The following is a 24,394-nucleotide window of genomic DNA, read 5'->3' as shown; positions in this document are numbered from 1 at the left end:
CTGACCAATGTGCGAGGCCAGATAAAAGCAGCAGGATCACTCTCGAGACCATTCGACAACAACAACGGTCTACGACAAGGGGATGCCCTACCATGCGTCCTCTTTAACCTGGCCCTCGAGAAAGTGATCCGTGATGCTGAGGTAAATGCAAGAGGTACGATCCTCTTTAAGTCCACCTAACTACTGGCCTATGCTGTTGAAATCGACATCATGGGAAGAACCACCCGAGACGTACAAACTGCCTTCATCCAGATCGGGTAACCGACGCGAGATCTTGGGCTGCACATCAATGAAGGCAAGAAAAAGTATATGGTGGCAATGTCAACACCGAAAACCAACCAACCAATAACATCAAACCGCACTGTTCAAACGGGAAGAATAAAGAAAATATAACTTTGAGACCGTTGATAATTTCTCCTATCTAGGGCCCATTTCAGCTTACAAAAAATGTTCCGCTCGAAACTTCCCACCATAGGGTTAAAGCTCTTACTGTACAACACAATGATCTTGCCAGTCGTCATGTATTCCTCGGAGACTTGGGTTCTTAGCAAGAAAAATGATGGACGATTCCGTAGCCCACATAGCGACGAAATCTATGAGCGATACCATGATCGTCAAGTTGTGGATAAAATCCGGCTCAATAGGTTACGGTGGGCGGGTCACTTAATCCGTATGGATGAGGATGATCCAGCCCGGAAAGTCTACAAGGGCAATATCTATGGTAGAAAAAGAAGACGAGGCAGACCCTGCCTAAGATGGAACGATGGCGTAGGTTAGGACGCCAGACAGCTTTTAGGGACCTCGGCGCAAAACCGGGATGTCTGGAGTTCCTTATTAAGACAGGTCTAGACTGGATACCAGTTGTTGCGCCGTTGATGATGATGATATTTTTGAAGCTCTCATCTCAAATTTTCTCCTTCCTTTATAGAAAAATTGTAGGATAAAATCGACCAGTGGATTGTGTGGAAGTTTGGCCTTAGTGACCATGTTAACAACGAGGAGAAGTTTTTTGATATACAGAAATTAGTATTTAGGTTGCAACCAGTCAACGCACGCCTAAGTGCGTAATTCAAATAGGTCTGACAAAAAACTTGAATGGTATTGTTCTTACCTTCTGACTGAAGGAAGTGAAGGGTAGTTTCTTCGTTCTTAATTTAACACTCCTGATAAACTGAGATGAGTGGATAATCTACGACTTAAAGGAAAATTTGAGGTTTTTTATGAGAAGTAAAAAATCTAGGAAGCATAGCAAGTGAAGGTAATTTATTTACGTTGGTCTTCCTTATTTTCCAATAAATGCTAAGAAATGACAATTTTAACACTTATTTAATCTTTTATGGTGTTAAACCAATGTTTCGACCCACTTATGTGATCAGTTATCCTCCATATCTTGCGGGTATCGAATGAGTATATGGACTTATGGAGATAATTCATCTTTTTGGTAAGACTTCAAACCAAGTGGTTTACGATGGCATAATGATCAAAGTTCGTGATTTCTTATTTACATTATTCTATTTTTTCTGTTTTTGAGGGTAATATTTGAGCAAGTAGTGATATCGTCAATTCAAATTGCTTCTTGGTCACAGTAAGTAGGCTGAAATTCTCTTCTTTATATGTGTTCAGCCGTAGTATGACAGCGAATAAAAATGCCCGAATTGTAACAATCGTCAAGGGATATCTGATGAAGCGTTGACACAACTGTATTTGCGTGATTATTAATGGTCATGGTGGCGGGTATTTCTACAGATTAAAAGAAAAGCTACCCAAGACTAAGGAGACTGATTCACCATATGCCGAACTTTATCTAGGTAAAAACATTGTAGTTGAACTCCAGTCGGCTAGGAGGTAGGACGTGTCTTTGCGTGGAGTCTGTTTTCGATTGTGTCACTGGGTAATGGAGCGCTTACTGGAACAGCGGTACCCGATCAAATTTTGTATGCGGTTTGGGAAGAATGCAACGGAAACTTATCAAATGCTTCAAGAGGCTTTTAACGAGCGATGCATTTCGAGATCCCCATGCGGAAAGTGGTAAAAGGTCTTCAAGGAAACCCAAAAAAGTGCGCATGAGCAAGTCTTGTATCAAAACAATGCTGATTGTCTTTTTCGCCGTCAGAGGAATCGTCCATTTTAAGTTTGTGCCGCAAGAACCAACTGTCAACGCAGCCTTTCACCTGGAGGTGCTTAAAAGACTGAACTCCACCACGACAATGCCCTCAGCCACACGGCTTTCATCGCGGTGCCTCTTACTTCCTAACAGCCCTGAATTGGCTCCATGACTTTTTTTCGTCCCCCGACTGAAAAAAGAGCTGAAGGGAAAGCACTGGAAGTCGGTGGAGAACAAGCTCAAGTTACAAGGTGCCAGTCGAGGAGTTTCAGGGTGCTTTCCAGGCGTGGCAGAATCGTCTCCGCAGGTGTATCGATGTAGGAGGAGATTATTTTGAAAAATTTTAATCGTCTGGATCAATCGGATGAATAAATCTATTTTTCCCGGTAAATGGGCATTATTTTTATAATGCACCCTCTACAAACCAAGTCCCCATTATTTACCAGGAAAACTATGTACAATAGGACAATAAGTGTTGTTGCTAAAAAATCCATCTTATGCTTAGAAGAGTGTAATGAATATTTTCTGAAATTGGACTGTGTGATTGAGGCGATAAGGCTACTAGAAAATTGTAACTTTTTGGGATCCATTGCATAGAGTGACCCGTATTGGCGCAGGACAGCCAACAACTATGCTAGAGTAAAATTTTTATTTTCGAGGGCTCTGATGACCCAAACTTTGCTTAAATTTCTCGAATAGTAAATTGTGATACCCTCACAGAAGATTTGAAAATCTATTGGAATGATGGTATATGAAGATCAACACAGGAAAGCAGATGAAATCTTATACCTTTAGATGAAAAAAGTAAACGGCTTGGCAAAACATTAGATTCAGTCAGAAAGAAAGTTAGGTGAAATTTCTTGGTGGCAGCAATTTTTGTCTGAATCGCTTTAGAGATGATTCAAAAATATAAAGCAGAGCTAACGCAGCATGGTAATTACAACAGCTTTCATGCAGTGAACAGTGAGAAATTCTCTCAGCAGCATTCAGTCTCGCGAATCTCATCTTAAAGAAGGGACTTTGGTTTTGTAAGCACAGATTTCCCATTTTAAATATCACAAAGAGAGAAGAAAGTGATATAAAACATCGTTACTTTTACAAGGGAGTAGCTTCTAGATGATTATAGTAAGGCCTTCCTTCAATCGTAGCAATTATCTGCTATCAGTCTCCAAAGTAAAATCTTGAACATTTGAGAATTCAACAATTGAGACTCAAAAGAATCACATTGTCCTCCCACTGTCCGATGTTTCCTATTATAGTGAACGTACTTGCTAATGATCTGTACTTGTTACATCAAAATGATAGAATTTTACTTCAATACTTGATTCTTTTCTTCTAGAAATGATAAAGTTTGATATGATCGCAAATATGAAATGCAAAATAGTGACGAATGCCCTTTCTGGACAATAATTGCGAATTAACACAGGAAGTAATCAACTATATGCCAATATGCAAAGACACAAGCGTTTAGCTGAAACTTTACATTTCTCTACATAGTTCAGATGGAATAGACAACCTCATCCGAAAAATTTACGAGATATCTATGTAATAATTAATTCTGGTTTTATTCCACGTAACGTCAAGGGGATGTTAATTTATATCAACTAACCATTCCTGAGTTGACTTTTTCAAGCAAAAGATGATTCCTGAGAGCTGACGCACGGTAAACCACCACCACCAAATGACGCGGTAGAGGAAAAGTAACTGGAATATTATTGTAAATGTTGTATTTCAAAGATGAAAGTTATCAAAAATATGCAAAAATAAGGAAATGGATTTCCCCTTGTCGAAAAGGCTCTACGAAGGTGCAAACAAATTACCATTCCGATGCTGCCTCAGCAACAAGGGCAAGAAAAGGGGGGGGGGGGGGCGCTTATAAAAGTTACGAGTACAAAAATACAGAATCAAAACTCGTATGGGCCAATCCGACCCGAAAAAACTGCAACTGTATGACCTGAATTTTATAAGGGTTATTATTATAAGAAGAACGGGATCTCCAAAAACATTAAGAGACTCCGGAATTGACTAGAAAAGTGAAGATAAACTTCAAAAACATACTGGGGGATTCATGCAGAATTTGTATTGAAGGAAAGTATATTTCCCATTACATGGTTTTCGATTACATCAAGAAGCTTTAGAATTGCACGGAGCGATGATGGTAGACTTCAAGAAGAAGCGTAAGGATTTAAGCAAAATGCATATGAAGGGAAAACAAGTTTCCAAACCAGCATTGTATAATGATGTTAGCCTCTCTCATAACAATTCGTCCACTTCACGGTAAATTATGCTATGGGATCGAAGTTTCAAAGCCTGGAATATTTTTAGATTCCAAATCTAACTACACACTTTAACGTGAAATTTTGGCTTTTTCGATATCCAGTGGGCTATTACATCTTTTAAAGGCAATCAATAAATTTTCTCTAGCCAAAGAGATTCAATTCAAATTCACTCCGTTTGACAAATACCAGAGCGGAACGGCAGAGCTGAAACGATAAACTGGAAGAAACTAGGAAAATGGCACCACATGGGAATTCATCCGAACAGTATTAATTCGTTCTTTTATACTGTCACAAAGAGCTGTCGATAAGAAGTCCAATGGTTTAACGGACGACTTTGTTCAAAAGTGAAAAAGAAAGTAGAGTTGAAAGGTCAGCCTAGTTGGGATAATTCCACCATATTCTTTGCTACCTGATTACAACCCTTCTTCAAAGGGGTCTAATGCAATTGAATTGGTCTTCCGGGTTGGGTGTTGGAGTGATGGATTTACAACCTTTCATCCAGCGAAAAAGCAAAGATCATGTCCAGAAACAGAATGAACACCCTGGGACAGGATTGATATCAGGGAAACAACCGCGCAAACGAATGAATGATTACGTTCTTGGATCCTTGAATGTTAGATCACTAAACAAATCTGATGCTGTTCCAACGGACCAGTACAAGTTAAGAGTTTTAGCAGTCCAGGAAGGAATGGATTGGTTGCGAGATAAGCGGGAAACACGATTTGAGTCGGTTTCATTGTGACTTTAAAGCAAATATTATTAACATCAAACCTACGCCCGAAAGATTGTTTACACCTCGCATCAAAGCAAATTTTTTTAATATATGGCTTATCAACGTACACGTTCCAAATGAAGAAAAAGATGACGAAGGCAATATCAATTTTATCATAGCCATACGACTCATTGTTTCCGAATGGCGTCAAGATATTACTCGGTGATTACAACGCCAAGGTTGGGAACGAGGAGGCATATCGAGGAACGACTGGAGGCAAAGTTTCCATGATATATCAAATGGCAGCAGCCAACGCCTCATTGACTTTGCAAGTTGCCGAAATTTAATTATAAAATCGACATGCTCCCCATACAAGCGTATTCACAAAAGGATGTAGGCATTCTGAGATGGGGCTACCTTCAACCAGATGAACTAGGTTCTCATTACTAAAAGAAAAAGTCATCTAACATCCTCGACGTAAGATCATATCGTGGAACAACCTGCGTCTCCGACCACTACATGGTAAAAAGCGTCTACAGGTACTGAATTTCAAAGATCTTTGGGATAAAAACTAACCCAATTCGACAATTTGAGGTGAGAAAACTAAAAAATGATTTAAAAGCGGAAGTCTACCAGACAAGATAGACAGAATTTCACGAGGAAATATACAAATGATACCTGGTATCGCATAAAACGCGCTATTAAAACAAAATCGGGAAAAATGGATATGAATCCCGACATCGGAAAAGTGATTGTGTTTGATTGCTGTTTAGTGTTGATAATGTTGCCCGACTATCGGAATAGATTTGAATGGTGCGACCTCTTCATTTTTGTCGCAGACATTCTTCTGTTGTCAATGGCATATATCTCAACCTGGAACATGGTCGTCATTTTTCTGAGGGGTCAGGCCAGTTCCGGATTCCTCGAGAACAACCCTGCGCCCAATCCGTCTTCCATGACTGACCCGTCGGTGAAGATTATTAATATATATTTATCGACCATTCTTCTCTTTTGCTGACTACGACAGTGAATGTCTTTTCAAAGACGAATCTGGAAACCGTATGATCGGCCGGCATCAGAGCTACCGGATGTTTACCAAGGAATTTCCAACGCATGGCCTTATGATTGGCTGCCTTTCCATGCTCCAATGGTATCGAGTCTATATGCGTCGTTAGTTGCTTTCCGTTTTACCTCCAAGCGAATGGCGGATTAATTTGGGATAGCTTCAAGTGCCGCTGTCGGCGTAGTACGCATTGCTCCAGTAACACTTAGGCATCCGAGCAACTTTCTGTTTCCTGCGGTTAGTAAAGTTCAATCTTGGTCAGCAGACGATCCATGCATACATCAAAATGGGTTTTATTATAGATGTATGCATCAAATGTATCCGTTTTAGTTAAAGTTCCCAGGTCTTACCTATCGCAGTCCTACAGCGCCAGAAAAATTTGCAGGATTTCTGATACTGTTCCTTAATATGGTGCTTTCACGTTCACTTGGAGTCGAAATGCACTCCTAAATACTTCACTGTTTGTGCTAGTTGGAATTTCGCCCCGGCTATGGTCGGTAGCGTGTAGCTGCCCCGCCGGACGTTCCTAGTGGACACAGCTAGTCTAGTTTTCCTAGCGTTCACCGTGAGTCCATTGCGCAGGCACCAACTGTGGAGTTCAGGCAGAGTTGTATTCAAGTGGTCACATACTGTGCCCGTAGTACGGAGTGTACGGCGCATACAGACACAAGCTAGAAAATTATGAACATCTCTGGCAGCTAATCAAATGTTAAGGCAAAAGAAACGAAAGCATTTCGAGGAAGAATCAAAGATTGATGACAACATTGTGAAAAACGACACAAGATAAACCTACAAAGTATTGAAGAGCCTGAGGCATGGATATCAATCCAAAAGCAAAAACGGGAACGAAAGTGATACATGTGAGTAATGGGAGTCTTATTCCAAAGAAGTCTTCAACTCCTCGTAAACAAATCCATCACCAGAATATACAAGAAATATAGCCAAAAAGGGCGCCAAGAATACATAGATAACATCCCTGCTGAAATCATCAAATCAGGCTGTCCATGGACCATGACAGCTCCCCATAATTTGGTTCTTTCGATCTGAATTCCGCAACAGTAGTCACCACTTTATACGTTCTATAAAATCTCCACGAAAATACTAGATAAAAGAATTAGAATGTATGCCGATAAGACGACTGGTGAATACCAAGGAAGTTTTAGGCCTGGAAGATCGACAATTGATCAGCCATTTACGATCAAACTAGAAACTAGAAACTAGAAATGCGAATGCGAATTCAACATCGACGTCCACCAAATTGACTGACCGAAACGAACTGTACAAAGTTATTTGTGGGCACAAAAGGAACTCTGTTCTATGAGTCCTGCCGACTCGTCGCATATTCGTACCATACAAACAGTATGCTACGATCTTCTACATCAGGAAAGGATATTTTTATAAACTCCGACTCCCGGTAAGCAGGACAGAGGGGCGAAAACCTGTGAGAAAGCCTCGAAAGCGCTGGGTAGAGTCTGTTCGCGAAGACAAAGATTATTGATCAGATTTTGAAATTGGAGGGCGCGATGGATGGAAGGAGATGATTGCATTACGGCTCGAAATCGGCTGTAGAACCTCAAACATATTATTCTCTTCACATAAACTCGAACTCAATAGCAAGCAATATATCTGCAACAAAAATGATAATAATCGTTGCCGCAACAATCCATATTCGATCAAGGCCCTAAAGTGTGTTAGAGCACTTCATTCAAGACCGTAACGGTACACTACAGTAACACTGTAGGAGGCAATGTGGCCACAATTACGCTGGCCCGAGATTATTACCCTGATTTGACTCAGGTATTCATTCACAGCTGAGTCGACAGGTATCCGACGTCAAACGACGATACAAATCCCACTACCACCAGAGAGATTTCAACGCGCGATCTTCTTAGCAACGAGAAGGGCCCGAACGTAATGGGCAACACGGTTCCAGCTGTCTGCAGTCCTCAGCATCTCTTCCACAATGTTGTCTGGAGAGAGATCCCCTGTGTTTAAATAGAGCTGCTGACGAACCCCATCCCACCTTCCACAAGAAAAAAAAGTGTGGTGGGCGTCGTCCATAACTCCATTGCAAAACACACAATGCGGAGAACGCGCCTTTCCAATCTTGTGCAGGTAAGACTGAAAATTCCCACGCCCACTTAAAAATTGGGTAAGGAAATAGTCAGTCTCACCATGCTTCCGATTCAGCCACGCACCTAAGTTGCCGATGAGCCACGCAGTCCATCTGCCTCTAGTTTCATTTTGCCAAGAGAGCTGCCACTGGTCTAGAGTGTGTTGCCGTTCTTCGCGAGCAACCACTTCCCTTGGCTCATCTCCCTTGCGCTTGAATATAGCCTGACGCTCCCTAGCAACAAGGGCAACGGGGATAACTCCCGCGATCACCATCACGGCCGGTTCAGAGACTGTGCGGTACGCATATGCCACCCGTAAAGCTCCCCGTCTCTGTACTTGCGCGAGGCGTCTACGATATACCTCCTTGTTAAGAGCGCCACCCATACCTCTGCACCGTAGAGCAGGGCAGACTGCGTTGAGCTCATCAGGAGACGTCGCCTACTAGACGTAGGACCCCCAATGTTTGCCATTAGCCTACTTAACGCCGAAATTCCAGCCGCAGCCTTGTTTGCTGCTGCTTGGATTTGCTCCGAAAAGCTCATCTTTGAGTCAAGAGTCAACCCGAGGTACTTTACCGCTGATTTTGACTCGATTATCGACTCGCCGAACGATATGGGACACAGCCTTGTGTTCTAACCACTCAGCTAACCGGACACAATAAAAAGAAGAGATTAAAAGGAAAATCGCAAAAATCACGAACTTGACACAGAAGATGAAGAAAAGGGGACGACAACAGAAAAGTGTATTAGAAAATCCCCACCCTGGGAATAAGAACAGTTTCTGTAATTCACTCCTTAACCCGAAGAAAAAGACTGATCAATATTAACCTTTTCGTTTATTCTTTCAAAAAAAGCTGTCAATAAGGAGGGCAATAGTTCTACTGACCATTGTGTTCAAATCCTGTAAAACACGAACAACAATACTCTCCAACTATCCGCTTTTAGGAAAGAGGAAACAAAATGAACTTTAATCAAGATTGGGAGACTGTGTACTAGAAGTGGAATTTAAATACGACAAGGATAAGACCTGCTTAGTCTATACTCCAGTTTTCCAAGAATCTTTGAGGAATTATTCTGGTACAGTACTAACTAACAAGTACGAATGTTGCAATTATGGACATGTCTAAGCAACAAGTGTAACCAATTTGTATGTAATAAGTTGTAATAATTTATTTATTTTAATGTTTTAATTTTTTTTAAAAGTTTTTCAGTATAATTGCCATTCATTACGATGTAGACGGTGATGGATAAATAGTTTGATGCTTCCTGGAAAAAGTTTGCCGCCAGCACCTTCACCAACTCCGGCCATGTAAGAACTGAAATTTTCTTACAGCAAGCGGGCTCCCTTTGCCAGCATGCCCCTCTATTTATTTTGTATCGCCCATTTATTTTTTTTTTAGGGCTTCACATTATCTTGGCGCGTTGATGGTCTTGAAAAAAATATTCAATCAAAATGATGCCTTTATTGTCCCAAAATGCCATGATTTTTTTGCTGAAATTGTGGTTTTGAATTTTGTGGCGGAAGGTTTAAAGGTGCGACGCCAGACTGTCTTTTGATTTTAAACGTTTCGGACGTGTAGCGGGGAACCCCAGAAAAGCGTTTAACCTCATTAAAAATCTCAATTGGAGTTATCCTTTCAGAACGAAGTAGCGATGATGAAGATGATGCTGCGGATTTTGCACTTGATGGGAAATTGGAACGATATTTTTCACAAGAGATGGCCCTGGGTGAAGAGTTATCTACAGACTGGCCTGAAATTGGTTTCATTTCCGAGTGAAGGGGTCAGACTTCATGGCAGGCTTGCCAACGTGTAGAGAATCTAGTCGCTATCACTGTAAAGCCTCAATGCACTTACTTTCAAATCAAGTTTCTAGGAGGCATGCACGTCCATTACTTATTCGTGGGGTAGGTACGAGGTAGATAATTGGTCCGTGGCCCTTGTGGCTCATGTAATCGTGTGCCGGTATGTCGATGGTGCTTAGATGATTTTCTTATGCGTGTTTCCCCATTCCATGCGGTTACCATAAACAGCTGTGCTCGAAGCCGCTTAGTCGCACACCTATGCACTGCATCACATACACGCGTAAGTGATCCAAGAAGGTCAAATATGTGCAATGCTTTTCTTTCACCACAAAAATTCCGGCAATGCTCCAGGAGACGAAATTTCTGTTAGAAGTTTTCTTGCGCAGAATATATTGAAAGGTTTGCAAAACCATTGATAACATGCTTATTACATCCGGCCTTCTGAATTTAGAATCCATGTGAACCAAAATGTCTTCACATTATTTTCAACCTTACCATTTTTCATATTTACAGTGGGAAGCGATTTAAATACCTCGGGTCAACGCTATCAGCCCATGGAGAACTGCGTTATGAAATTGCTTCACGCATTAACGCAACCTGGATGAAATGGCGTTCCACAACTGGTGTTCTTTGTGATCTGTGTGATCTAATCTAAAACTTACTGCAATGTCGTCCGTCCAGTCGCTCCCTATGGTTCTGAGTGTTGACCGACTATAAAAGACAATGAACGGCGTCTTGCGGCAATGGAGACGAAGATGTTACGTTGGACTAGTGGCGTCACACATTTAGATCACATCCGAAATGAGGATATCCGCGATCGTTATGGGGTTGCACCGATCGTGGAAAAGTTGCGAGAGAGGCGTCTTCGATGGTATGGTCACGCAATTCGTGCCAACGAGAATTCACTTGCCAAGATTGGTCTGAACATCGAAGTCGATGGTAAACGACCAAAAGGCAGACCTAAACAACGGTGGCTTGATACGCTAGATGGGGATTTGAAAGCCTCGAGATTGCACCCAGATCAGGCATTCGATAGAGCCAAATGGCGAAGCCGATCACGACGAGCCAACCCCGCTTGTGAACGGGACAAAGGCTGAAGAAAAAGAAAATTTTAAACTAGTTAAGGCCTGATGCTATTACTACTCATAAAACCTCTAATTTTGTGATAGAACATGGGAGAAGAGAAGCAACATTTTTCTATATAAAATGACAGATGATATTCATATATGTGCAAACTTGCTCCCTCTTCAAACCATGACGTGGAGCAAGGTCTTAGTAACGCTTATTGTCAGGGCGTATTGTATACGGAGAAGTTACTGATTTGGCTAGATTGAATTAAATTCGGGAAAACAGGGATAAAAAAAAATGCACTCTTTTAAAACTTACGATACATATTGAAAACTAATCAAAACTTGATAATTAATTGTAACTATAAAATGGCATGCTTCATCAAAATGATTTTATTGCAAATAAAAGTCATTTTGGTATCCTGTGGAGCTTGGAACTCAAAATCCAGACAATGAAAACCAATTTTCAAAATCAAATTTTTTTAAAAGACTAACAAAATTTGCAAAAATAGAAGACATCCTTACGGTTATGATTTTGACTAGGCCCTGGTATTATAAAAACGGTCTCGTAATCCCGGCAATGATCGGAATCACTCCTGCTTCAATTAATTTTTAAGATGATGCGTTTTTGGTGATTTATAATTAACATGAACGGAAACAAAGAGAAGAGAGTGGTACAAAGTTTCGGTTAGACATTGGTTACATCACGGTTTGTATTGTACATAAAAGCTTGTTACATTTATATTCAAGTTACTATAAGTAGGTTACCTATAAAATACAATTAATCCACTCAATAGCCTATTGATGTGCTTTAAACGTTTTTTTTTTTTAATTTTTATAGAATTGGTGAAAATACTTACTTTTTCAAAGGCACTTGACTACTGGAAGCGGAGCCCGTTCGACTAGCTGTGTTTCGGGCGTCCGTTATCCTACAAGCTACCATGTTGTACTCTGCAAACGAATTATTTCTAAAATTAATTTGGGCGTAGCATCAGCCATCCTTAATATATATTTTTGTACAAATCATAAAATAAAGGATGCAATTACCACTCCTTTGTTTAGTTAATAAATTTTGATTTTAGGATGCTTCTAAAAGCGCTTTAGATCTAATCAACCTTGGTCTAATTTTATTAACTATTTACATGTAAATATTTATCTTTTTTCTATTTAGAAGCTATGCCAATTGGGATTTTTACTGGTCATCTACTAATAACAAAAGCATTTAATTAGTTTCAGAGATTTAGTTTGGAAAAATAGGAAAGATTTCATTCGTTAATGCCAATTATATCTGAGGTCCAATTTGGGTTAATGCGAACGCTTCAGCACAGATTTGTTAATACTTTTGTCAAAAGCGATTGTTTTCTACTATTTTTTGGTCTCATCGATAGCAAGTACGTCCTTGTCTTAATGAGGAGCACAAAATATATATAAAGGGTACGGCTTTTCAAAACACAACATTCAGGGTGATGGTCTGGGATGCTGTTGCACTTTTGGGTGGCTACTGTTTGCTCGATCAGGTCCTTACTTAGAAGGATTTATCAATATTTTTCAGGTAAAGATAAATTAATGGTAAAATGCCAAAAAACTAGGAAATGTTGTGCGTATATATGTCTTCAAATTGTGAGTTAACTAGGTATAAATAGAAGGACTGATTTATGCAGATGTGATGGGTTTGTGTGCAGCTTATGATTGAAAAGTAGGCTAAGCAAAAAGTAAAATTTAATTAAAATAGTGGTGTTATATGCAAGTTCAACCAGAAGATATAATTTCCTGGTTTGATATCGGATGTTCCTTCTTTTCCTGCATCTACTATGGATTTCAGGATGGAATTCGCCATATCCTTTTCATTCACGGCGATGTGCGTCAGCTGCCCCCACGATTTACCAAGGAGGCATTTCTCGTTTAATGTTCTCCGCCACGTAGTTCTAGTGTAACCCATTCATCGGCCATCCTAGGATAGTGGGCTCTATTACACGATATAACACACAATATCTTCTTCTTTTTCTTCAGCCTTTGTCCCGTTCACAAGCGGGGTCGGCTCGTCGTGATCGGCGTCGCCATTTGGCTATATCAAACGCTTGATCTGGATGCAATCGCGAGGCTTTCAAATCCCCATCCAGCGTATCAAGCCACCGTTACTTCGGCCGGCCTTTTGGTCGCTTACCATTCACTATCATCAACGGTGCAACAACCGGTATCCGGTCTAAACCTGCCTTAATAAAGAACCCCAGCCATCCCGAGGTCGTCGAGGTCCATGAATTCCATATCCCTAAAAGTTGTATCGCTCCATCTCAGGCAGAGTCTGTTTTGTCTTCTTTTTCCATTATCGTTCATTATCTTTTAAAATCGCCCAACACTCAGGGCGACAGGACGGACGACATTGCGGTAAATTTTAGATTTTCGACGTTCGTTGATACGTCGATCACAAAGAACACTAGTTGTGGAACATCACTTCATCCAGGTTGCGTTAATGCGTGAAACAATTTCATAGCGTAGTTCTCCATTGGCTGATAGCGTTGACCCGAGGTATTTAAATCGCTTAGTTCTGGGCATGCCACTGCCAATGACAGTGATTGTGTTCGTTTCGTGGGGATCAGTCGTAAAAAGGTCAGTTTTATTCAGATTCAAACTGAGACCGTCTTCAATGAGGCGATCATTCAATTTCTGGACAAGTTGTTCGAGATCATTTTTGCTATTAGATGCAAGGAAAACATCATCTGCATAAAACAGTTTATAGGGCGCTGGACGTTGGATGTCCTGTGTGACGGTGTCCATAACAAGAATAAAGAGTAGTGATGAGGGGGCGCTTCCTTGATGAACACTAACAGAGATACGAAGCGGTTTTGATACACCCGGCACACTTCAAACTTTACTTTTCGGATCATGGTAGAGCAATTGAACCCAGCGCACGAGTTCTTCTGGCACTAAGTGTTGTTTTAGGGCAGTATGGCACACGGTTAAACGCTTTCTCTAGATCCAGAACTGCAATGTAAAGGAGACGATGCTTCTGAGTGGCTTCAGTGGCCAATCTCCATGTACTACTCCTAAATGGTAGCTCAGAGAAAACGCTGTGGCGGAACACCGTCAACAAACAAACGGCAGACGTATAGCATGAGAGAAGGGAATAAGTCCTTCCCGAAATACTGGTTTATATGTACGAATCAGAATAAATAATCCCCAGCGGAAAGGAAATCGTCTTCCTATTTATATTTGACCTAAGTTTTGAGATAGTTGCATTTCCAAATTTTGGGCAGGAAAAGCAGAATTTGTGCTGTTAATGTGTCAAGCGACATAAAGTTCGGTACCGCAGTTGGCAAAAACAACGCTTCGTAAATATACGAATCGTTCAAAGGTAGGGGGTAACCTAAACTCCGCCGCTGTTCCACAATGATCCGAAAGGTGTTAATGTAGTCGATACAGGGAGATTCAGCGCAGAAACCAGTCTCCTCTTTGTCAGTCAGACTTTCCAGGATTATTTTAGCAGTTATTTTGTCGACGGCACGCAGATACTTCTCCAACTGTCACACTCAAAACGGACGTCCTTCTTTCTACTCATTGAGAAGGATTTCAGATACCCAGCATTTACGAATGCTAAGACTATAGAAGCTACATCAATTGTTTCCTCAAGGAAACCGTCAAGCTCGGCAGCTCTACCCTGCTTGAATACATTGGTGGCGGTTTTGTTTGGAGAAGTAGTCCTTCTGCATATGTTACGCTTTTTTGCCATTCCATTTCCAACAGGTGGAGTTTCATTGGATGTTATACGATTCACCATGAAGTGTTGCTTCTGCCTATTAAGCTGTTCATCATTATGGATGGCAAGCATACCCTTAATGTCCCTCACAGGACTATCGAAAGGATGCATGTAAGCTCTTTCGTGGTATGTCATACGCAACCAAATCATTGCTATTTATGTCAGCTTCTGTTTCACTCGTCAGCGCAATCGTGGAATTTCTTCTGTCAAGGGGTATCCTGCACCGCACTTGTCGTACTTTTTCACAACATCCGAGTGTTGGTGTGTCACGTTCACCTCCGCTCGCAGCCATCAATGAAGCTCTCAGCTCCTTACTTTTATCGATCCGCAGCCACATATCCATAGTTTGGTTCTCTTCGTGGCATGTTGGAACAGATTTGGACAGTGTGACCGCAGCAGATTCGCTGCTGACATTGTTTTGTTGTCGACTGTTAAAGGGCAGTATCATTTACATTCTGAGAAGCGCCTTCTGAGCAAACATTAACAGCTCCTCGACCAAACTTTATTTATAATCGCTGGGAGTTCTTTTTTAATAAAAATCTTGTACCAAGAGCGGGCAAGTTATATCGATTGGTCCTCCAGGATGGGGTTTGGGTAGGGCTGGAAGCCTACACGAGAAACTACCAGTTACGAAGCCACACAACGAGCTTCGGAGTTGTTATACTGCCGCATATGCCATAGACAAGCTGGAGAAGAGCAACTGCACCATATTTCATAGCGGCCATCTAGTAAATCATGTACTCGAAGTCGGTTTCCGACACAGTAAAAAAATGAAACCCGCTGTTATCGGCTTTGAAAACACAAACGAGCGGTTATGTACTCTGCACTTGCATCGTAAACTTAGAAACATAACCGCTACTAACCTCCACGCCCCTACAGCGAATACTGCAAAGTTGCAGAAGGATATCCTTCTCCAGGCAGCGTTACGAACCTTTGAAGTGTGTTCTAATTAAGTATAATATCAAAATGCTACTTGCATTAAATGCTAATAAACAACAAAAGACGAGGTCGACAATGGACTGCGGAGTATTCAACAAGCAGTTTCACTCGAAATTATCTAGTTGGCATGATGCTCCCGGGTTGAGTAATAACACTACCTCGAACCCCATCAAGCTGTCAACAGCAGAGTTCTCCCTAACACCTAGCATAAACATGTTTCGCCCCAGTCGGAACCATTTGTTCGATGCTGATTGTAAACTACCAACCGAATGGAAGATAGTTGCATGCCGGGCACTGCAGCAATCTCATAGAATCCGGGCACGCACAGAGATTTATCACAAATTCCATTGAGTGAGGAAGTGACCTCATAGACAGAAAAAGGAAGTCTAGGAGAACTAACGAGTTCAATAGCCCCGGAAGCCTTGCTTGGATTGATTTCCTTCCCATAACGATATAGACCCTCCTGCTTTTTAGCGCTTTAGAATTACAGTTTATCGGCGACATACGGCTTTCCCGCGTTACAAATGGCTGCAAAATAGACATTTTACTTTTACTCTCTAACATAGCTAAACGATATTTGAAGTTCACTGACTATATAACATATTTTTTGGAGTATTTCTTTAATGCTTCGCTAAGTCAAAAGTTTTAGGTTTTTTGAATTATTGCTGGCAACGCCTTTACGATTTCTAGGTGGTATTGGTGATACCACGAAAACGGTTTATTTTAGAAGTGTATTCGGAGGAAATTTGTTAGCATTTTCGAAAATCCTGATTAAAAAGTTCTACTAGTTGGAGTTTATGTGTATATTGCTATCATCTCAGGAGATTTTCATGATTCATAATGTGAACAAATACGCTACTCTATATAACAATAACAAACGTTATTCCAAAAAAGGGCAAAGCACGCTGCGGTTGGCGATGGTCTTGTAAGTTGAAGGAGCTTACAACTAACACTGCAGGTCTTTCCGCCTTTAACAAAAGTCTGAGCTAGAGGGAGCAATATACAATGTACAACAAAGTGGAACTGCAATATGATGGCTATTTATTAACTGCTTACACGCTTTAAATATATCAAATCATGCTTAATATCCGTAGAAACTTATTTCATGCAGTTTCGCCTACCAACCTTAGCCAGTAAAACCATTTGATCCACCTAGGCACCAATGAACCCATACTGAATTACATACTAGGACAATGACAATGGAGTTACCATTAACCCATAAAGGGGGAATAACGCATCAACTAAGACTACGCGTCATCGTTGATGCTTTGCTCCGATATGGTTCGGTTTTTTTCAGGACTTCACCAAAAAGTAGGTTCCTCCTCCACTCTTCTGCACCATGCTTTTCTGTGGCGATCTATTCGTTAGATATCTTTGGATAGCGGATTACATTTCACACTACAGCCAGGATTTACTTTCTAATCAATATACCTACGGGAATCTGACCCGCCGGAGTGTTTTGTTTCAAATTATATCATGCAAGAGTACCCCGATGTGATGACGCAGAGAAGGGTTGATGAAGTCTTGGAACTTTTGAGTAACAGTGGTGGTCCCTTCACATCTATTGCATATAGAAGCACATGAAGGTCCTGGGGGTTTAACGTGAGTACCTGCCGTATAGACATAATCGCGGATTGATTTGGAGACCACAATCCTAGAGCCCGGCGTTTTCGGTTTATACTGCGTGCAGATTCAACCTGAATACCAGTGGTTGCAAGGTCTAGCTAACACCTCTGCGGCGATTAAGGGATACGCGTTCGAGTTATATAGCGCAACTCCACGCATGACCTCGTACGAAGCTTTGCCCGCGATATGGACGCAACTACAACCGGGCAGAAAGTACATCTCCGTGGCAAAATCACTTTAGATTAGTCCCAGTGCAGGCTAGGGCCTGATCGCCCTCCTCGAGTGCATGGGGATGACACTCCTCAACGAATTGATTGGAATCAGCCTCGCCATACTCTCATCGATCTCGCAACACTGGAGAGGAGGAAACATTTCATCCAGGTACGCGATATATTGCTCCAAATCGTATGTAGGTTGACGGTACATGCTTCCGTAAAACCACCGTCTAAAAGGCTCCGTGATTGAGACATAAGCACCCTACTCATTCGTGAGCAATATACAAGCTCAGAGAGAACATTATTACATTGTCTGTTGGTGAAATTGGAAGGGTAAATACCCCTTAAAGTATCGAATTCAAGATGGGTACTGTTCCGGCTTTTTAATGCACGTCTTTTTTGGAGGAGCGGTGCTTATGCAGAGGAGGAACTTTGTCCGGTGTTATACACGTGGGAACCGTGATGTCCCCCGACGGAATCATCGAAAGATTTATGACTCCCTGTAAGTTCTTTTGTGATGCGGTATTATCCAGAAAACGAAGATTTCAAGGCTTAGGCGCAAAATAGATGCGGCCTAGCTGATGCTTTCTGATGATTAGGAATTGTATTGAGAAAGTCGAAAGTTTTGAGGAGTTTTCTTTAAATTTAGGATGAGTAGTTGATACTTGAGCTCCGAAAAGCAAGTCATGAATTCTCTACGTGATATATTTGGTCATCTAAAAGAAAAGTACGTTAGCCTGCACTTAAAATAATCCCTAAAATATCTTTCTTGTTAAATCTAAAAATTAATTTGAAAATGTTCAGCTGACTCTCAAAAGGTGCTACGATGGGAAACAAGAATTTATAAAATAAACTTCCAAGCTTATAAAATATGATATATGAAGAATAATTGGTAAATGTGCTGTGCTAAGTAATCCTGCAATTTCGAGTGAAAATGAGGTAAAGAGATGAATGATTGGATTCAATTTGTTGAGATTTCAAACAGATTATTTAGGCAGCTGAAGTTTAGTACTAAGCGATAATTTCTTAATCAACCACCAGCAAATAAAGATACGAGAAGAAGCGGAAAGAAAAGAAAATTAGGGACTATTACTCAATTTACGTTGTTCCCGTCCAGATAGTAGCGTCTGAAAATTATATCTAATTATTAGCGTCTCTTGCTCCCCCATAAGTCTACATCAGCATCCCAGATTTCAACCATCACCATTTAGATAAAATCATTGGAGCATCATTATCTCACCTTTTTCCTGTTTTCGTCGTTTTCGTTTATTGCAAATTTTAACGGCACAAATAGATAGAATAATTGCAACGATAAAAAATAATATGCCGCCCACGACCCCGGCTGTTATGGCTTTATGTTTGACGCGAGCCGGTACCGGGAATTTAACTTCATCGCTGGATTCATAGCTCTTCTGGGAGTTGGCCAAAACGCGGAAATAGTAAGTACGTCCGCCAACCAAATTCTTAACCAGGTAGTTGGTCTCCTCAGGTCGTATTTGACCGCGATTCAGTGTCTTCCATTGCGCGTCTGTGCGGTACTTAATGGTGTAGAATTTGACGAGGTGAGCGCGCTCGAGCGGCGACTGCCAGGTAATAAGGAACCCGTTTGGTACCTCGGTCACCGTCACGTTACGTGGCTGACCGGGCTTCGGACCTAGAAAAATAAGATACAAGATTTTAGATACATATTCCCATGGATGTGGGTATGAATGTTTGTATAAATGGATGGTGTGCGTTCGAATAGTTTAAATGTGAAATTGAATGGAATTGGAAAACTAGGAGTGCAACATTCTAAAATTTTATACCCCAGACACACGGAATGATGATGAAGGCTTAGATGAAAGATAGTTTTGTTTGACTGTGCGATGTTGTGTTACATTTGACCGTACATCTTATTGCATACAATTAATATATGGTTAATCAGTGAATGCCGTTATTTCAATCTAATTGGAATTTTCTTTGAGTTATAGTTAGTGGAGTATCTAAGCTAACGTCGGTAGTTTGCGAGTTTTGCAACAGATACCGCGGATTTGACTGATAAAATTTGTGCTAACAACGAGCAATCTTTTTTCCATAGAGAGGAAATATACAAACCATTGTAAATATTGTCTGTCTGAAAAACGTAAATATCAAAAAGTATTCAAGGAAGAAATCTCCTTCTTTACATATAAAATATTTTCCTTGGAATGTCTGGAGTAATTTGAATCAATATGAGTCAGTGTGTCATTTAATAAAAACTTGTAAAGTTATTTTTGTGATAGATAAACAATTAGGTTCTTTTGAAGGAATAATGTGATATCAAGGATGGGTGACTGATCCTTACTTGAACTTATTAAAGTGATCTACTTACTAGACGGTTCTCCTTACTAAAGGTGAAGTCGTTTTACCAATATGCCATTTTCTAATTAGTTATAGAAACGAGAAAATAATAGGCGAAAGAGTGGTTTAGTTTCAGCTCCACCATTTAACAATTAATTAGCTAGGTAGCGGTGAAGGGTGACAGCATCTGGGCGAATTAGCGTCCGTAAATATTATTCCTTCATAGTCCTTCTCGATAGTGGATAGGTAATTTGCAGAATTTCTATCGAAGAATTTGCCGTAGACCTAAAATCGTATTTTACTCAATATATTGCCGGGAGCCTCAGACAATCTTTTGAGACCAGTTTTATGAACAACATATACTGGCGTCAGTTACAGAGGGAAAGGAAAATTACGAGAGAAGTTCTACAAGAACAATCCCACATAATAAGATAAGTGAAGATTTGTGGAATTAGAACTCCAAATCCCACGAAACAGCATTTGGAGAGGAGTTTGCCGAATTCAAGAGAATGGCGAGAACAGGCAACACGCCTGCAGACACGAGTACGACTGTGACGAGGACTTTCGGGCTTTAAAACCCCACGACCCCGGAATTCGGTTCAAAATAATAGGGGCAAGCTTTGTAGGGAATAACATAACAGGCACACAATAGTAATCTTTGAAAGTCGCAACGATACCGCCGCGGTATATCATCAAAGTCGACGACATAATTACGGAGTCGGTAACAGAAATTGTGCCGGCAAGAAGAAGAAAATGAGGCAGGTCATGAGTCCATAGTGCCGATTCTAGCTGCAATGGATTGTCAATCACTACAAACTGGAGCGGATTTAGATGATAAGGTCTCTGCTGCACTTCCGACATGTACCGCGGAAGCAACAACAGGCATAAAAACATTCTTGTCTTCAGCAGCGGAAACTCGTTTCATGCAGCTAATCCAACAATTATCAAGCCAATTTGCAGAGATGTGAATGGAGTTATGCGCGGTCAAACAGAATTCAAACTCAGTGGAACCTTCCGGACGTAAACGTCAGCGATTTCGCTGCTGGTGCATTCGCAGCCCAGTTCCGAACGTTTCCCCCAAAGTATATGAAGATATCATTGGATATTTAATGCCGAAGCCACCAAATGTATGGAACCGAGTGGCTAGACTTCGGCAAACACGATCGGGATCTATTAAAGGTGCTAAACGATTTCTCATAGACGCAGATGCCGATATATGCGCCTTTTAAATTCCAAAGACTCCATAAAAAGGCTTGATTCGACAACGATAGCCATATACGGAATCGCTAAGCTCGGCCTTTCACAGGATTCATTTTCATGAATGTTTCTAAACTCAAACTTGGAGCTAATTTTTTAGTACTTCACGGACTTCTTCCAGATTTACAGCAATATCCGGAAATAATTCATCGATATGGAACCGCAAAAGTAGCATGTCACCGAACTACATATAGTCACAACCCTAGGACCCCGAAAAGGTTAACATTGCGGAAAAATAAATTTAATACTATGAACCAGCTAGGTTTAAGGCGTACATCAAATAGTCCGTGGGCGGCATCCTTGCATATGGGCCTAAGGTTATCGCTTACCTAACAGCTGGACTTGTGTGGATAAGTACCCAGTTCGGAACATCCACGATTTTGTCCAAGCGTTTTATGATGAAAGTGCCTTCGCAACAATAGATCTAGTAAGAGCATTTAACTAGCTTCCTGTAGCTGAAGAAGATATACCAGACTACCATTCGGCCATTACGAGTTTTGGTTTATGGCATTCGTCGTTCATTATGCAGCGCGAACGTTTCAGGGATTGATCGAAGAGGTCTTGGGAGGTTTGGACTTCTGCTATGCTTACGTGGATGACATATTAGTCGCTTCATCCTCACGTGAAGGCACGCCAAAAATGTCAGAACCCTGTTGCAAAGGTTGAATATACAGTAGTGGTGAACCAAATGTTTTCTTATTCGGCATTTCAAGAAAAGTCTTTTCTTTTTGTTTTTTTTCCTTACTATACATTGCCGTTTTGATTAGAAAGAGTACAGATTCGTAGGATATCTGGTCTCAAAGAAGGGGATAAGTTCCTTATCAATCAAAGTCAAAACGATCCATACCTGCAAATAACCAACGTGAAGGAGCTCGCAGGATCCTTGGGTATGTTAAATTTTAATAGAAGGTACATAATCAGAGCAGTAGCAGTGCAAACGTCACTCAACGAAATTCTTCACACTGAAATTAATTGAAATTCAGGAATCAAGTAGATGAGCGCATTTACCGCAGCTACTGAAGCTTCTAAAAAGGCATTGGAACAGACAACACTGCTTGCACATCGGATATCTGATGATGATGATGATTGACTTCGGGATGAGAACTTTCTTTTCAAAGACCCAATACGGGACGTATAACCGAGCAATAGAGGCACACAGGGTTTCGACTGTGGCAATTACAAGTTCCGGGGCTAGCTGAAGCCTATGATGTACTGCTGCTGCTGCTGCTGCGAACTTACATCACTCACCCATTTTTCAACAGCGTACACCACCTATCCCACCCCGGAAAAAATGCCAAACCAGATGCATGGTTGCAGCCATTGTCAGCGATCAAAAGTGACATGTAACTACACCAGTCGGGACCTTTCTATTGTATCTTGTAAGGGGCAAAGCCGCTGCTAGATCATGGTAGACCATTTCTCACGTTGGAGCGGAAGTAGCACCAACTCCCGATCATGACGATGGCTCCAGATTCGACATACCACTTCGGACCTCCTCAGATTAGTGATGACTTTTTGAATCGAGATTGTTTTCAGAACTCAGTAGCATGACCGGCGAAACCCACATCAATACTGCAGCATACTACTCGGCAGCTAACTGAATGGTGGAGGGTTTTCATCGTTAGCTCAAAGCAGCAATACGCAGTCACGATAGCCGCTAGACAGAAGCATTACCTACCGTGCCACTAGGCATTTGCGCTCACAGTCCAACGACGAGCAAGTATACACATCTAACTTTGCCAACTAGCTAAGATAGCATTTCCAAATGTCACCTGCAGTCAATACAAGCCGTCAAGACAGCAAAAGATTCTTTATCTTCAAACACTGAGCCATAATGACCATATCTTCATCCGTAATGATGGTCCTAGGAAAATACTCCAACGTCCATGATATCGGATGATCAGCTGCCGTACGTATCATCACAATATCTATCGATCGACTCAAACCTACTTATGCGATGGCTAATGACGTTGGAGAGAACTTAATCTCGGACCAATAACAGGAAGCCTTCCCGAGAGAGGAAAATCGGTGAAGCTCCCGTTGAACCACCTTACCGAAATTTGGCAGAGGGGTTAGATTTCCTGATGGTTACCAGGCAAGCCTGCAGTAACCATTTGTAGTTCAATCATAATATCATTAGAAATTCGCAGCTGACGTCACCACACGGGCAGCATGGTAAACTCCTTGCGCTCAGATGCTGACAGAGGAGCTAATCACCGTCAGATACTTTCCTGGAGTAAAAAAGTTAGGAACTGCCTAAACTAGTTTAGTTACTTTCCTTTCCTATGCAAGTGATCTACTCCCTAAAATTGATAGAGGGTCAAATAGAAAGGCCAGTCTACTCACATCTCTCACATGGTGAACACCACAATGACAAGCAGGTCCGATGTTAGAGATGCATGCAAACAAACACAAAAGGCTTTTACTGAATTTCTGCTAATAACCATTTACCTCCGCTGGTAATTCCCAAAGACCAAACAAAAAGAAATTTAGATTCATAAAATATTGAGCAGTTTGCGGGCTTTTGCAGTGCTTTAAAAGCAAGGAAATTAGTTTCCATCAAAACTGAAAATGATTGGGAAAGCACATACTGAATTGATAGATTTCGGCAAAAAATGTAAACGTAAGCAGAGTAAACTAAAACTAAGCAAAGTGCTCGGAATTAGCAAATGAATTAACGATAAGCTGGGATTTTGAAAAGACAGATGCTAGCTGCACTTCACAGATCCCAGCTCTATGGAAATGGAATGGGTTATGTTCATTTTTTTTCTTTTTGAATAGTGGCTGGGTAGGAAGCATGTAACAAATGGATTAATAGATTCCACGGACCGAATGAGGAACAAAATATTGGGAGCACATCAAATTCTCACTATTTCCCATAGGATGCCCCGATGGGAAACCCTCCTCGAAATTATCAGCTAAAAATTTCCTCTTAGTCTAGAAATATCTATCTTTCAGCCAAAAAGTACCATTTGCAGAAAGCTTGATTTGTCAAATCAATTTCGAAAAGTCAACGGTTGTACCAACTTATTGAGAAGGAAGTATTGGTAAAATAACATGACGTTATTGGTTTGGCTGGTTTAAAGACGGTGAGTTCGAGTTGGTATGTCCGAATCGCCTCAGAAGATAAAAACTATTTGA

At 41.1% G+C, this 24,394-nt stretch overlaps 1 protein-coding gene across 11 annotated transcripts in view; it reads right to left on the bottom strand.

The window, feature by feature from the left end:
* LOC119647262 (protein turtle) overlaps nucleotides 1–24,394 on the bottom strand; it is a 792,821-nt gene that overhangs the window by 9,775 nt on the left and 758,652 nt on the right. For 5 of the 11 annotated variants that reach the window (XM_038048144.1, XM_038048145.1, XM_038048146.1 and 2 more), the window contains exons 9-10: nucleotides 18,918–19,331; nucleotides 12,004–12,094 (exon numbers count right to left, since the gene is read on the bottom strand). In XM_038048144.1, coding sequence (XP_037904072.1) covers nucleotides 12,004–12,094; nucleotides 18,918–19,331 — 505 coding nt within the window. Of the gene's footprint in view, nucleotides 1–11,668; nucleotides 11,743–12,003; nucleotides 12,112–18,917; nucleotides 19,332–24,394 lie in introns of those variants that run through there. The other 6 variants (XR_005248829.1, XR_005248828.1, XM_038048148.1 and 3 more) reach the window with 5 other exon arrangements.

Source organism: Hermetia illucens, chromosome 1 (assembly GCF_905115235.1).
Source record: "Hermetia illucens chromosome 1, iHerIll2.2.curated.20191125, whole genome shotgun sequence".
Lineage (NCBI taxonomy): Eukaryota > Metazoa > Arthropoda > Insecta > Diptera > Stratiomyidae > Hermetia > Hermetia illucens.
This window is presented reverse-complemented; position numbering and strand designations above follow the sequence as displayed.